Source organism: Rutilus rutilus (assembly GCF_951802725.1).
Source record: "Rutilus rutilus genome assembly, chromosome: 21".
In the NCBI taxonomy this organism is placed as follows: domain Eukaryota; kingdom Metazoa; phylum Chordata; class Actinopteri; order Cypriniformes; family Leuciscidae; genus Rutilus; species Rutilus rutilus.
Genome location: NC_140226.1, coordinates 17,300,588 through 17,313,985, shown reverse-complemented (window position 1 = coordinate 17,313,985; position 13,398 = coordinate 17,300,588). Strand labels below are relative to the sequence as shown.

The window sequence follows — 13,398 nt, the reverse complement described above, 5'->3', positions numbered from 1 at the left end:
CTCTCTCTCTTTTAATCCATTGCACATCTCATAGGCTCTTCTTTTGATTTATGTCTATTAAGGGACTCATATAGAAAACAACTTATTTATTGATTTGTTTTCCCAAAGAGCCAAAGTCAATCTGATAGTATTGATTCATGCTGTGCCTTGGAAAAACATTAGACGGCACAAACTAATTCACTTTATTCTATGTATCTGAAGAATAGTATTCTTTTCTGCCCCAAATGACACACTTATGAACCTCTGTCTGTCTGGAGCAAGCGCATGCGGAAGACTCAAAGAGAGTGAATGAAACTAAGTGGGTCAGAGAGTTTGTTCATTAACAGATGGTGTTTGCTTTCCAGTGGCAATAAACAAATGCACTCAGCAGAACCATAAAGACCTGTGAATATTTGTGTGTGTGCAAGTGTTTGTATTGGTAATATGCATGGATGCCCGAATATAAATGAATAGGCTGCTCTCTGATTAAGATTTTTGTGTGGCGAAGCTGCTGCTGTAATTGCAGAGCAAAGAAAAGAAGTGAGAGAGAGAAAGAGAGTAAACATTAAAACACAGAGAAAATGATTCTAAAACCCCATTAAAGACAAACCACATTGTGTGTGTAGTGGTCTTCATTATTCATTAACAGTTAATTTGCCAGCGTAATTGTAAATGATGGTCTCAGACTGATTGTGTTTATTGCCCTCAAGATGTGTCAATGCATGTTTTCATATTTAGTGAATTTAACATAAGATTTATTGTAAGAGGTACCAATGAGTTACTCTTATTCCTAATCACGTTGACTTGTTACACAATAAAATAAGACATTTTATTTATCATTTCACTAATTGCCATGACAATGGGTCAATACGTTTGGTGCAATTAAAAGTAGGCTAAGTGTAAACGGAGCATCTTTAGCTTTTCAAATGACCTGACCTCTAACAATTAGGGAAACATCAGAATGAAATGGATCAGATTGTCTGAGTAATTTGTTCATTTCAAAATGTCTTCATCATTTACACTTCAAATGGAACACTTGATCGTAAATCTGTTGAGCACTTGATGCATTTCCAGTGGTTTTAGAAGAGCACAACTACATATAAAACCTTTAACCTCACTAATTGACTGGCTCTCATTGAACACTTCTCAATAGTTTCTCTACATGCAAGTCAATCACTTTAAAGGGTTAGTTCACCCCAAAATTTTATTTATCCAAATATAGCCATCCTAGGTTTATATGACTTTCTACTTTCAGCCGAACACAAGTTATATTAAAAATGTCAGGACACTCCAAGCTTTTCCAAGGTCTTTCAAGGTTTATAATGGGAGTGAATAGTAACTGAGATTTTGAAGCCCAAAAAGTGCATCCATCCATCATAAAATGGCTCCAGGGGGTTAATAAAGGCCTTCTGAAGCAAAGCGATGCGTTTTTGTATGAAAAATATCCATATTTATATCTTTATAAACTAGAATCACTGGCTTCTGTACGCAAGTCTAGTTTCTGCAAAAGAGTGACCTCTGACCCGACATATGACTTATTGACAAAATTGGAAGTGCAGAAGATAGAGCAAAACAAAACACTGGTCACGAATTAGAAGTCTAAAATAAGATTTTTTAAAGAGAAATGTCAGAGGATCTCAACTCAAATTTGTTGCCCACCCTTTGAGCCCTATTTGCTTCAACCGCGAGAGGCGTCTACTCTCACATAAGCTCACGCTACTCCTACATCCTACGCCAGGACTCAACTCTCTCATGAACGCACGGACGGACGTTACCGGAAGCTAGTGATTACAGTTTATAAAGTTATAAGAAAGACTTTATTAACCCCCCCCGGAGCCGTATGGATTACTTTTATGATGGATAAATGCAGTGGCGCGGGAAGGGGGGTGCTGTGGGGGCTGCAGCCTCCCTCATCATAGCATATATAGCCACAAAGAACCAGCAAAACTAATGATTATGAATGTGTCAAAAATAGCAAGGAGACATTTAATTGTTTATTAATAAACTGGTGTTTTCTGTGTCGCTGCAAAGATGAAGTTGACGATGCAGACTCGCCATGAACGCCAGAGAGAAATGCACATTTCACATTTCATCATTCACATTACATAATCGGAGAGTAGCATATTACTTTTCGTTTTGAATAGTTTCACATTTCAAGCTTTCTATAATAGCCTATATTTCTCAAATCTGTGAGGCACAAGCTGAGTTTCGGCGACCTCCAGTTCACGTGCAATGCAAGTGATCGTGCCAGCGCCTTATTACATTGTCTGCTATATATTTGCTTCTTATTTATTAAATACAGGCAACTGGTTGATAAAACATTTATCAAAATTATGATACAATTTACACAAAACAAAAATCTTTTAAAAAGAGACTTTCTACAAAACTAAAGTCAATGAAGTGGTCAAAATCATGTCTTACCCACTCCATGTCTCCAGACATATTGCACATCTCATGATGTATCATGTCTTTCTGTTGCTGCATGCTCACTTTCATAATCAACATTGATTAAATAAAAAAATAACATTAGCCTATAATATTTAAATATAAATATGAAACTAAATATGTTTTCTTTAATGGCTACAACACGTATACAGTACAGAGAAATTTGATGTCTTATGTCTTGTCCTCAGCCACAACATAATAAAGTCACATATTTTCCGACCCAGCACTCAGCCCCTGGCATGAAACAGCTTCCAGCCGTTTTCTAATGCTACGTTCACACTGAACGCGAATAGAGCGTCTGGCGCGAGTGATTTCAATGTTAAGTCAATACACAAAGATTGTAATTTAGACAAAAGATTAGTTGTCATAAAATCGTTATTGGTGTCAGTAAAACCTATATAATTGAACAGCTCGATTGTGGTCTCAGCCTTGATAACTTGCGCAAGTAGCCGTGATACACAACTATGCTGCACGATTAAGTCGTTTTTCAAAAAGAAAAGCTGCAATTTCAACATGTTCAAGCATCCATAATTATAGCCACGTTGATAACGTTTGTAAGAAACCAAACCGCATGTAAATCCGTCAAGATTTCAGCGAGATCACTCACCTTACATCAGGTACCACAGACCCTGCCAGAAAGCTCCAGTAGCACCTCACTGCAGTACACGAGATCCAGGGGGCGGATCTAAGGGGTGGAGATTGGTAGGTTTAGGGGTGGGTTTAGGGATCAGGGGGTGGAGATGGGTAGGTTTAGGGGTGGATTTAGTGATAAGAGGGTGGTGATGGGTAGGTTTAGGTATATGTAAGGTGGGAGGAGTTGGATCTGGATCCAACTCTCCCCCTGGATTTTGTGTTCTGCAGTGAGGACCATCTCGAAAGCTTGGCTGTGACAAGATGGCCGCCGGTGATGACGTTAGAGACTCCGCCGTAAGACATCTAGCCTTTATTATGTATATCTATGGTTCTAATCACACCGGTGTGATCGTACTCTCCAGGGACCATCCTAGACTGATCACACCGGTGTGATCGTACGTGCGAAAGGGTTTTAATATACTGTAACTCAGATTGTTTTTGGCTCAAAGAAGAAAGTCATATATACCTGGCTTGAGGGTGAGTAAATTATCGGATAATTTTCATTTTTGGGTGAACTACTAACACTTTAAAGGGATAGTTTGGCAAAAATGGAAATTGTGTCTTCATTTACTCACCCTTGTGTCATTCCAAATCAGTGAATTTGACAGTTCTTCTGTGGAACAAAAAAAAAAGCAAGATGTTAGGGAGCATGTTCAAGCTGACTCATCTTCTACAGCTTTGTGAATGCATTTTTGATTAATTATTTAAATAATTCACAGAAAAATCTCTCAGCATATTGAACCTTGATACATCACAACTGGTTACAAGACATGTGAGCATTATTGACATCAAAATGACATGTAAACATCAGGGTGGAAGATTTCCAGCAAATAATGCAGTAAATTTATGTCTGTTCATCAAATATCATATGGCTTCTGAAGAATTGTAATATAGCACACAAGCTTGACAGCAGCCATCTCCATTCATTTGTATGAAAAAATATATAATTGCATGAACCTGTGTCAAAACTCCTTTTGTGTACCACAGAAGAAAAAAGTCATACAGCTGGAGTGACATGAGAGTGAGTAAATAATGACAGGTGGGTGAACTAACACTTTAAGCTTCAGACTTTCACTTGAGAAAAAATGCTCTTAAGCTCAGTAATGTTGCCTCTGACACGCTATTTTCCGTTCTGCAAAAACAAAGGCTTTTGTTGATCACGGAAGACCTTTTCTGACCTTGTTGGAGACTCTTGCCCATGTGTTTACCAACAAAATCCAGGCTCTGCATTTTAAAAATGTATCACGTCAAGAGTTTGAGACTCTTTGAATTGTCTTTGAAAACCGGAGATTTGTTCTGACTGTGAACATTACACAGATAAAGAGGAGAGCCATAATAAAGAGAAAAAAACACTGCACAGATAATGAGCCGTAATGAACAAAACGTACATTGTCTTCGTAAAAACAATTAATCTAATGGATGATTCAGTTTAAGGACAGTCAGGAATTTCATTGCTCTTCTCTCCCTTTCCTTTCCTTTTCATTTTTTTTAAATTGTAAATATTTCCAACCAGTGTGAGTGTTGCTGCTTCATTATGTCAGTTTCTGGTCTCTCTGTCTTTGTTGTCTGTGCAACTGAGAAGCCCATCCACTAGGACCAATAAAAGTGCTTGTGTGTGTGTGTGTGTGTGTGTGTGTGTGTGTGTTTTCCGCTACACACAATGGCAACTGCAGTGATAAAAGCTCTGCAGCACTCTCTTCCCAGGTGAAAAGGAAATATATTTAAATTGTGCTTTTTTAGACATACTTAATATATTTAAATTGTACTATACTAAGTGCATATTAAATGTGCTATTTTGAATCAATTTCAAGTAGGCCTATATTAAGTGTATTTCAAGATATGCTTAAGATAATTTTTAAGCTATTTGCACTATATTTTAATATTTAATTGTGCTTAAATGGAACCACTTCAAGTACATTTAGTGCATTTAAGTGTATTTCTGCAGTTCATTTAAAATATACTTTCATATTTCTTAAACTACAGATATAATACATTTAAAGCTTCATTTTAATGTACTTCAAGAACATTTAAATAGCATTTCAGCTCATTAAAAATGTATTAGCATTACACTAATAGTTTATAATAAAGCTGTTTTATTCAGTATTCAAAATGGTATATTAAAGGTGCAAAAATAATTAAATATAAATGTTAAGACATACAAAGGCTTTGAAATCAGGAAAACTTTAATATACTAACTTTTTGTGTACATTGCAAAATAAATACATGAGAGTACATTACAAAAAGTACAGCAGCATATATAAGCTCTTGAACAAAATACATTAAAAGATCAGTAAAATGCTATATGGCAGAGCTATATTTAAAAAAAAATTTGTAGAACATTTCAGTTATACCTGTATTACTGAAAAGTACACTATGACTATTACATCACTAAATAAATAAGCATCACAATGCAATTTTCTGGGTTGGTCAAATTGAATGTAGCTGCACTGAAAAAGACGTGCTGTTACACTTTGTGTCAAAAATACGACTGGCACAAGTAACGTTAATGTAATACAAATCTTACCTATCACAATATAATGCAGTTCCAAATGTCACACGCCATGCAAACTTGAAGAAGCTGGGTAAAAATAAAAAACAACACTACGTTTTCTATGAAATCGTCCCGTCCCGTCGGTATGTCCCTACAAATATGTTGTGTTTAGCATATTTCTTAAAAGTGTAACTAAGCATATATTTATTACAAGTAATATATTTCTAAAAAGTATACTATAAGTATGCTTGTGTTTAGCATATTTCTTAAAAGTGTAACTAAGCATATATTTATTAACAATGTACTTCTAGTATACTTTTTTTCAGAAATATATTAAAATGCAATTCAATGTAATTTTAATGCACTTCAAATAAGCATGTTGGGAATACAAATGTATTATAAACATACTACTATGAATACATTTAATACTACGTCTTTTTCACCTGGGTTTCACATGTCTGCATAAGTGTGTGCGTGCGTGTGTGTGTGTGTGTGTGTCTCTGTGCAGGAGGATACCATTTCAGTGTCTGCCAGATCTCATACGGAGTGTCAGAGCTAACAAGCTCCTGCATGGACTGAGAACACTGCAAATGGGACACTGCCTGGAGGTTGCTATAGTCTTTGCATACACATGCGTTTGAATGTACATGAACATACGTCAATCTGAAGAATGTGACGTTAAGCGTTTATATTTTGCAGCAGTATATTGTAAACTGTAGAGAATACTGTGTCTGTTTGTGTTTGAGTATGACAGAAGTGTGATATACTGAGGATGTGAGAGGACTAAGAGCTATGAGTCGCATATGATTTTAAAAAATATATAGTAATACCATTGCTGCTGGCGAATGAGTGGAGTATTCAAGGCTGGAAATCTGGAATCATAATCCTGACAGAGGCTGCCCTAAAGTAAAAATGTCACAGAAGAAGAGGTTACTGATTTATTTCCCTTGAAAATCTGACAAAGCATTGACACAGCAATAAGTGATTAGTGAAATGCCAATTATCCAATACATGCAAAACATTCCCGTCAGTCACCTTCAGATTGCGAATACACCGGGCATTCCGCCAGGAAAAAGCTCGCTTTTAAAACACAAACAAATGATTTATGAAGACAACAAGTGGAAGGAATCACATTAAAAACGCTGATGCTGCAATTATTCATGCAAAATGACACACACCTTTAGCACATTTAAAATGTTCTGTTTTAGACAGAGGATTTTCTGTGCTAAGAGGTACAAAGCCAGATTGTGAAACTGGGTGGTAACCATTATTGAAAACTCAGGCAATAATCAGCGAATAATATATGCTATTTCCCAAAAGTTATATAACTTTCAATATATATAAAATTCACCTTGAATGTGCTAATAAGTTAAATCAGGTCGACTGAACAGGTAGGTAAGTTGATGAGTTAAGACAGTGAACTGCAATACAGTTCAATAAAACTTTCTAGCTTTTAGCAAGGGTCAGAGTTCAGCTGAGAGGGCTGGAAAATAAAGCTATGGAGTTTACGTAAATCCTCTGGGTTTTCTGTGATGGACAGAATAATGTCTTAATCATGGTAAAAAGAAAAAAGACCAGATATTTCTGACCTTCCTCATGTCAGGCTGAACATGCATGTTTGTACAGTATATATATAGAGATATATATAGAGATATATATATATGTGTGTGTGTTTGTCTGCATATTTTAACTCAACTGCATAAAGAGCTTTCCTTACTTCCTGCTTCAAACACACGCAACACAGGGGAAAGACATATTTTGCCCTCTCTCTCTCTCTGCCCCAAAACAAAAAATTTTTTTTTGAAGAATATTTTCCTTACAATGACAGTTTTTATAATGGCAACAAAAAACTATGTTGTCAATCGGTCTATGGTAAACATTAATTTGGGCACCAGTAAGCACCTTGATAAACTTAAAATTGGGACACTGATTACTTAATTTCCTGCAACACAATATCACACATTAAAACATCACTGGTGTTTATGAACAATATTGCTGTGCCACACACCAGGACATATGGTATCAAGTTTCATTTATCATGAATATACTTTACAACAAGTATTGTTATTTCTGTCTGAAGACTGAAGAAAACCTGACAACATTTCTAAGTGAACATATTAAGCAAACTAAATAAAATAGTACAATGTTTATTTTGGGTACATTGTGGACATTTTTGTTTGAAACACACCCCAAGTACTTTAAAACTGTGAGGAACCAAAATGTAAGGTGTTAAAAATGATTTGCTCCACTGAAGCTCTGAAATCTCATTTGTATCCGCATTTAACATGTTTTACATTTAAATTCACCTTATTTTTGACATCATTTACGCCAAATACCATTGCTTGTGTGTTGAAAAAGTAACTCTTGAGTCTCCACTTTGAATATTCAGAACAGTGAAATTAGATAACTGCAGTAGCCTTCTAATAATCTTAATTTTCATCATATGGCCTCATAAGTATAGCCTAATATGAACAACTTTTGTGGCATTTTCTGTTCATTTTTGGAGCCTGACCGACGTGGTTACAATAAACTGCCATTGTATGGAAAAGAGGTGCATACAGATTCTTCACAAGATATGTTCCACAGAAGGACATGAGGGTGAGTAAATAATAACAAAAGTTTCTTTAAGAACGATCAGTTTCACAGTAAATCAATTTTACTTCTACTTTAAAATGAAGACTTATCAGTGGTTTTCATTTAGCTGTTTCTGTATTTAAAATCTGCCTCTCAGTGATGTGACAGCAGACGAGGTTATCTGTTTTCCTGCTTACATATTAATATGAAAAGATGCCGTCTCGACTGCTCCAGATGTCTTTGCTCGCGGATACCCTCGGGGCCATCGTTATACCCCGCGCGCGCACCTGTCACACACTCTGCTCCCGAGCTCGGTCCAAGCCGGAGCGAGTGAGTGAGCGCGTGTCACTCAGCAGCTCCACCCCTCCGGTAACTACACCCAGCTCACATCCGACCGAACCCGCACATCAGAGACATTCACCGTTATACAGGTATCCCCTCAACGTCACTACCGTGGCGAAAAGTTATCTTAGGTGTTTTTGTTGGGATTTTGAAGGAACTTACGTGGACTTGGTAGGGTGTAAAAGGTGAAAATGAGAGTGAGGACGATTAAGAGGACGGAGTGTAGCTGGACGTACTGGACGCTGTTTTTTCTCTGCGCTCTCGTGCCGCTCCCAGCGCGCGCAGATATCACTTGCACCTCGTGCTTCGCTCCAATACGCCGAAATGAGGCACAAGTGCAGACAACGGCTTTTGTCAGCCGTGATTTTGGAAGTGTACCGGACGGCAGCACTGATAAAAACTGGAAGTGGGGAATTGATGGAGCTCAACTTTCCCCTGAAGCGCGCATAAAGTCTCCTTCTGTGTCCTGGAGAGAGACACCGGAGAACTTGCACGTATCCCAAGCGGAACGGACGAGCTCAGCTGAGGAAAAAGACGGAAAAGTTTATCCAACAAGGTTTCCTGAGGAAATCAAAGTAAACAGGAGGGAAAAGCGCAGTCTGTTTCCGTCTGACAGCGCGGCCGGTTCTCGGTTCGAGTTCAGGCGTACCGGAGGAGTTGACGGTTCCGGGAAGAGTCCGAGGCAGAATGAACCACACCTGATTACGTCCACCTTTGCGTTGTCTGGAGATTCTGTTCATAACCAGGCCATGGTGCTGTGGTCCGGACACAACAGCAGCGTGAGTTTAAACTTTATCCATGCATCACATTTTATAGAGCCATAATTATGATATACTCGTAAAGTTAAAACTGAGCAAGTGGGTCATTTTATCTGTTGTTTTATTGTGATGGACTGTAGTTCACGAACACGACTGGTGCGTGGCAGCTGCAAAACCGTGCACGCGTCACCATTTCTTTCAACACCGCTCTTTCTTTATTGTAAAAAAAAAAAGAAAAAAGAAAAAAAAGAAGAAAACCCTCTCTTGTGTGTTTACGGACAGAGACTGCAACCAAGCCGTATCATCCAAAGAGTCAGTGCAAATTCCGCGTGCATTCGACAGATCATGAATTAATCCATGAATGAAAACAATCAAACACTCAATCTGTCTCCCCTTAGCATTAATACCTTTAATGAATGTCTATTTTCCATAAATAATTATATTGATTATTGGAAGCCACTGGTTCTCATTTAACACCCGTCCATTCATTTTTCTATTATTTTGATGAATTAAAGTATGTGTGATCATAATTGCCTCATTTTGCTTGTCATTATACTTTCTCTGAAACTCTTTATTTAAATGGCAGATTTGAAGTTTTGCATGGAAAGATTGCATTGAAGATTTTTACTCTGTGTTGTTACTGTGCCTTATGATTTCATGTGATAAACAATACAATAATTCTTGTTTTTAGTCTCCCCTAACATAGACATTTGCCCCTACACCCGATTAACCGTACTTATATGTTTACTTCCTTACTACGCTCTATGCAAAAAGAGTAGGATGCCAGAATGTGTAGTATTTATGAATCTGTAGGCAAGCAATACCCGGATGACCTACTGCATCTGCTTAGATACTGAAGTGTCGTGTGCGCAGCTAGTGGACACTTTTCTGTCCCATAAGTCCACAGGAGCTGAGAGAAGTAGAAATATTACAATAAATTGTCTCAGAATTGTGAACCAAGTGCTGTAGATAAGAAAGTTGTTTCTTGTGGCTAAATTGTTCATATTTAACACCTTGTGTTTTGCGGGTGTTGTTAAATCATAGGTCAAAAGACAATGTCAACATGGTGGATGAAGTGTAAAGATGCAGTTTTTTCTTTATCTGATCCACTGCATACTGAAAAAGTACAAGATTTCGGACACAGCTTTAGTCTGATTTGCCATCATCCCCTTTGGTGTTTGTTGTCTTCTTCATTAGGGCATCTGTTCTGGGATGCAGATGTTTCAGATGAACCTGCCAGAAATGCAGTTTAAGTGAACACAGTGTACAATTCAGAAGAATGAATTAATCTTACTTTAATATGACTGTCATTTATTTGCCTGCTACACTTTACTTTATTAACAATCAATTTCTTTCATCAATAATCTATTTGCTGCATCTGCTAGAGACCTACATCTCTAGCACCCTGGGTCCTCTGCTTGTATTTCTCCATATGCTGCTGTGGTTTGAGTGACGCCTTTTTTTTATATCTTTGGTAACCTGAACTCATTCCTTTTCCTTCACAATTTCTGTGCCTCATCTGAAATATAAATGACTGACTCTGTCAGCATACTTTTTAGATTGGCAGGGTAATACCTGCAGAATTTATGTATGTGTGTGTGTGTGTGCGTTTCTGCCTTCTGCTGATGCCATCGGTGTATCTTTTACCAAACCGCATGAGTGATGTTTTTGCGACGCCACAGATGCAAACTGAACGTCAGAGAAAAGATAGCATCCACACAAACTCTTTCTTCCTGTGTGTCGCTATCTCACCCTGACATACACACATTTATGCATTGCACATAGACATTTGTTGTATTGATTTGGCACATTTGACACTGCTATCCATAATGAACCACCAAATTGTTTAAAGGATAACGCACTCAATAATATGTTAAAAAACATCATACACAATCATGACGTTAAATGAAAAATGAGGCCCATATGGTAGTTTGAAAAGATCCGTTTAGGAAATGATGTTAGCATGAGAAGAGATGACACCGGTAGCCTCTCAGCGGCAAGCAACAAATGAAGCCCTCTGTCATGCCAGTTTTCATCAAATGTGAAACCTTTCCTTTTGCTTCCTGTAGACACTTTGTCTTATTACCACACAAGTGATAAAGCTAATGTCTGGCCTTTCACACCTCTGTTGGACCTCACTCAATCCCTGACACACACACACACACACACACACATACAAGTTCTATTTGCACACTAGGATGCATTGGGCAATAATAATAATGACACTTTTTACTGTTACAGCACAACCTGCCTTAATTCTGCAATCTTAAAGGGATAGTTCACACAAAAATGAAAATTGTCAACATTTTCTCACCCTCATGTCGTTCCAAACCCATAAGACTTTGGTTAATCTTCGAAGGTTTCTGTCCCTCCATTAAAAGTCCAGGTAATGGAAACTTAAAAAGATAATAAACGCATCATGAAACAAATCCATATGAAGCGGTCTAATATCCAAGCCTTGCGAGGAGATATGATCGCTTTATATGATTAACAGATTCTTCAATTTTAACATAACCAAATTACATTTAATTTCATATTAAACAATGCAACATACATTTATCACTTAGTCTAACACTTTCAGATATTAAAAAGTAATATATTTGTATTTAAATAAATAGATGTATTATATGCGCATGTATGTTAAATGTAAGTATGGTCATTTCTATTGTATTTATTTACAGATATAAATTATGTTATCATTGCTCAAACTCCTCTAATATGCAAAACTCAAAATTAATCTATTTGTGATGATTTTGCAGGGTGTACCAAATGAATGAATTTTGTGAAGTGAAGTGAACTTCAACAGATATCCCCTACTTGGTGAGTAGGGCGCAGTGAACACAGATTAGGGACCCTGCCATTCGCAGATACAGTCTGCATTTTATGATGGTACTCATTTGGCAACTTACTTGGCTCATGTTTTACGCCTTTCAAACAGAGTAACGTTTGCATGCAAGGATTTGCTTTATTTTGATGTTAGTGGCTTTAGCGACCAAATTGATCCACATCGTTCAGCAGTTGAAGAGGAGTGACTGTGTGTGTGTGTGTATGTGCGCAAGAAACTGTGTGTTCTGCTGAAAGCATACTCTCTTAGGCCTAATGTCACTGAAAGCTGAAAGCTTTCACTTTTGATTCACGGCAACTGAGAGGCTGTTTGGCCGCTTTCTCAATTGTAAAAACAATCAATGAAAATCCATAAAGATGATGGAAATGCAAGAGAATAATTTTGCTGCCCCTGCAACGCCTGCCCTTGGGTCCTGATCCATAGTTTGCCCTCCAAAGTCCACGTTGACATTTTCTCTGAGAGGAGCCCCCGCAGAGCAAGAAATCATTGTAAAGGTGGGGTTTGTGTATTTCGTTGTCTAGACAAAACGGATCTTATGCAAATGTGGCTAAGGAAGCACATCTCCAGGGGAAGTCTCTCCATGGGAGTTTGATTGCGATCAAGCAGTGATTTTAGTGTTTAAAAAAAACTTTCCGGCCTGCTGTGAGAGAATCGCAGATTATGGCTGTACAATCATAGGTTGCACAGGGTTTATTTTGTTTGCCTGTCTGTTGCGCTCGAGTTTCATGTTGATGCTCTGTTGATGCCCTACAGGAAGATAGCAGTCAACTATGTCCAAGTGTGGGCTTGTGCGTGCGTTCATGTGAAATTTTGCAAGGGTGTGTGCGCATGTGTTCATGTGAGTACACATGGCCTGCAGAGAGCATGAAGGATGTCCTTGAGTTTGGCTGTCCATCCAAATGTCTACACATCCTCCAACAATTTCACTCTGGAGTGACAGCCAAAGTGTGTGTGTGTGTGTATGTTCTAGACCTGTGTGTCTTTGTGTCCTATCTTTCAGGGCAGCAGAGTGGCTGAGCTTGTAGCAGTACACACTCTGACTCGGGGACACATCAAGCCTGGTTAGATTTAAAGGACTTTTCGATATTAGGGCGGTTTGAGAGGAAGTCAATGTTCTAGTTTTGCGGCTAGTCACTGCTGGTACTTCAGAAAAGTTTATTCAAAAAAGTAAAAAAATAAAATAATTCAATAGTTTAAAACATTGGTGCACCAAGGCTGCGTTTATTTGACCAAGAATACAGTATAACAATATTATAAAATATTGTTAAAACTTTATATAATTTTTAAATATAATATATTCTGACCGAATACTTTATTCTGACATTCTGTCA

At 37.7% G+C, this 13,398-nt stretch overlaps 1 protein-coding gene across 1 annotated transcript in view; it reads left to right on the top strand.

Annotated features, from left to right (window-relative positions):
• The first annotated feature begins 8,435 nt into the window (after positions 1 to 8,435).
• The window catches only part of sorcs3b (sortilin related VPS10 domain containing receptor 3b), a 52,923-nt gene continuing 47,960 nt past the window's right edge, over positions 8,436 to 13,398 (top strand). Inside the window, exon 1 of the mRNA XM_084392462.1 lies at positions 8,436 to 9,243. Coding sequence (XP_084248588.1) covers positions 8,656 to 9,243 — 588 coding nt within the window. The 5' untranslated portion in view covers positions 8,436 to 8,655. The remainder of the gene's footprint in view (positions 9,244 to 13,398) is intronic.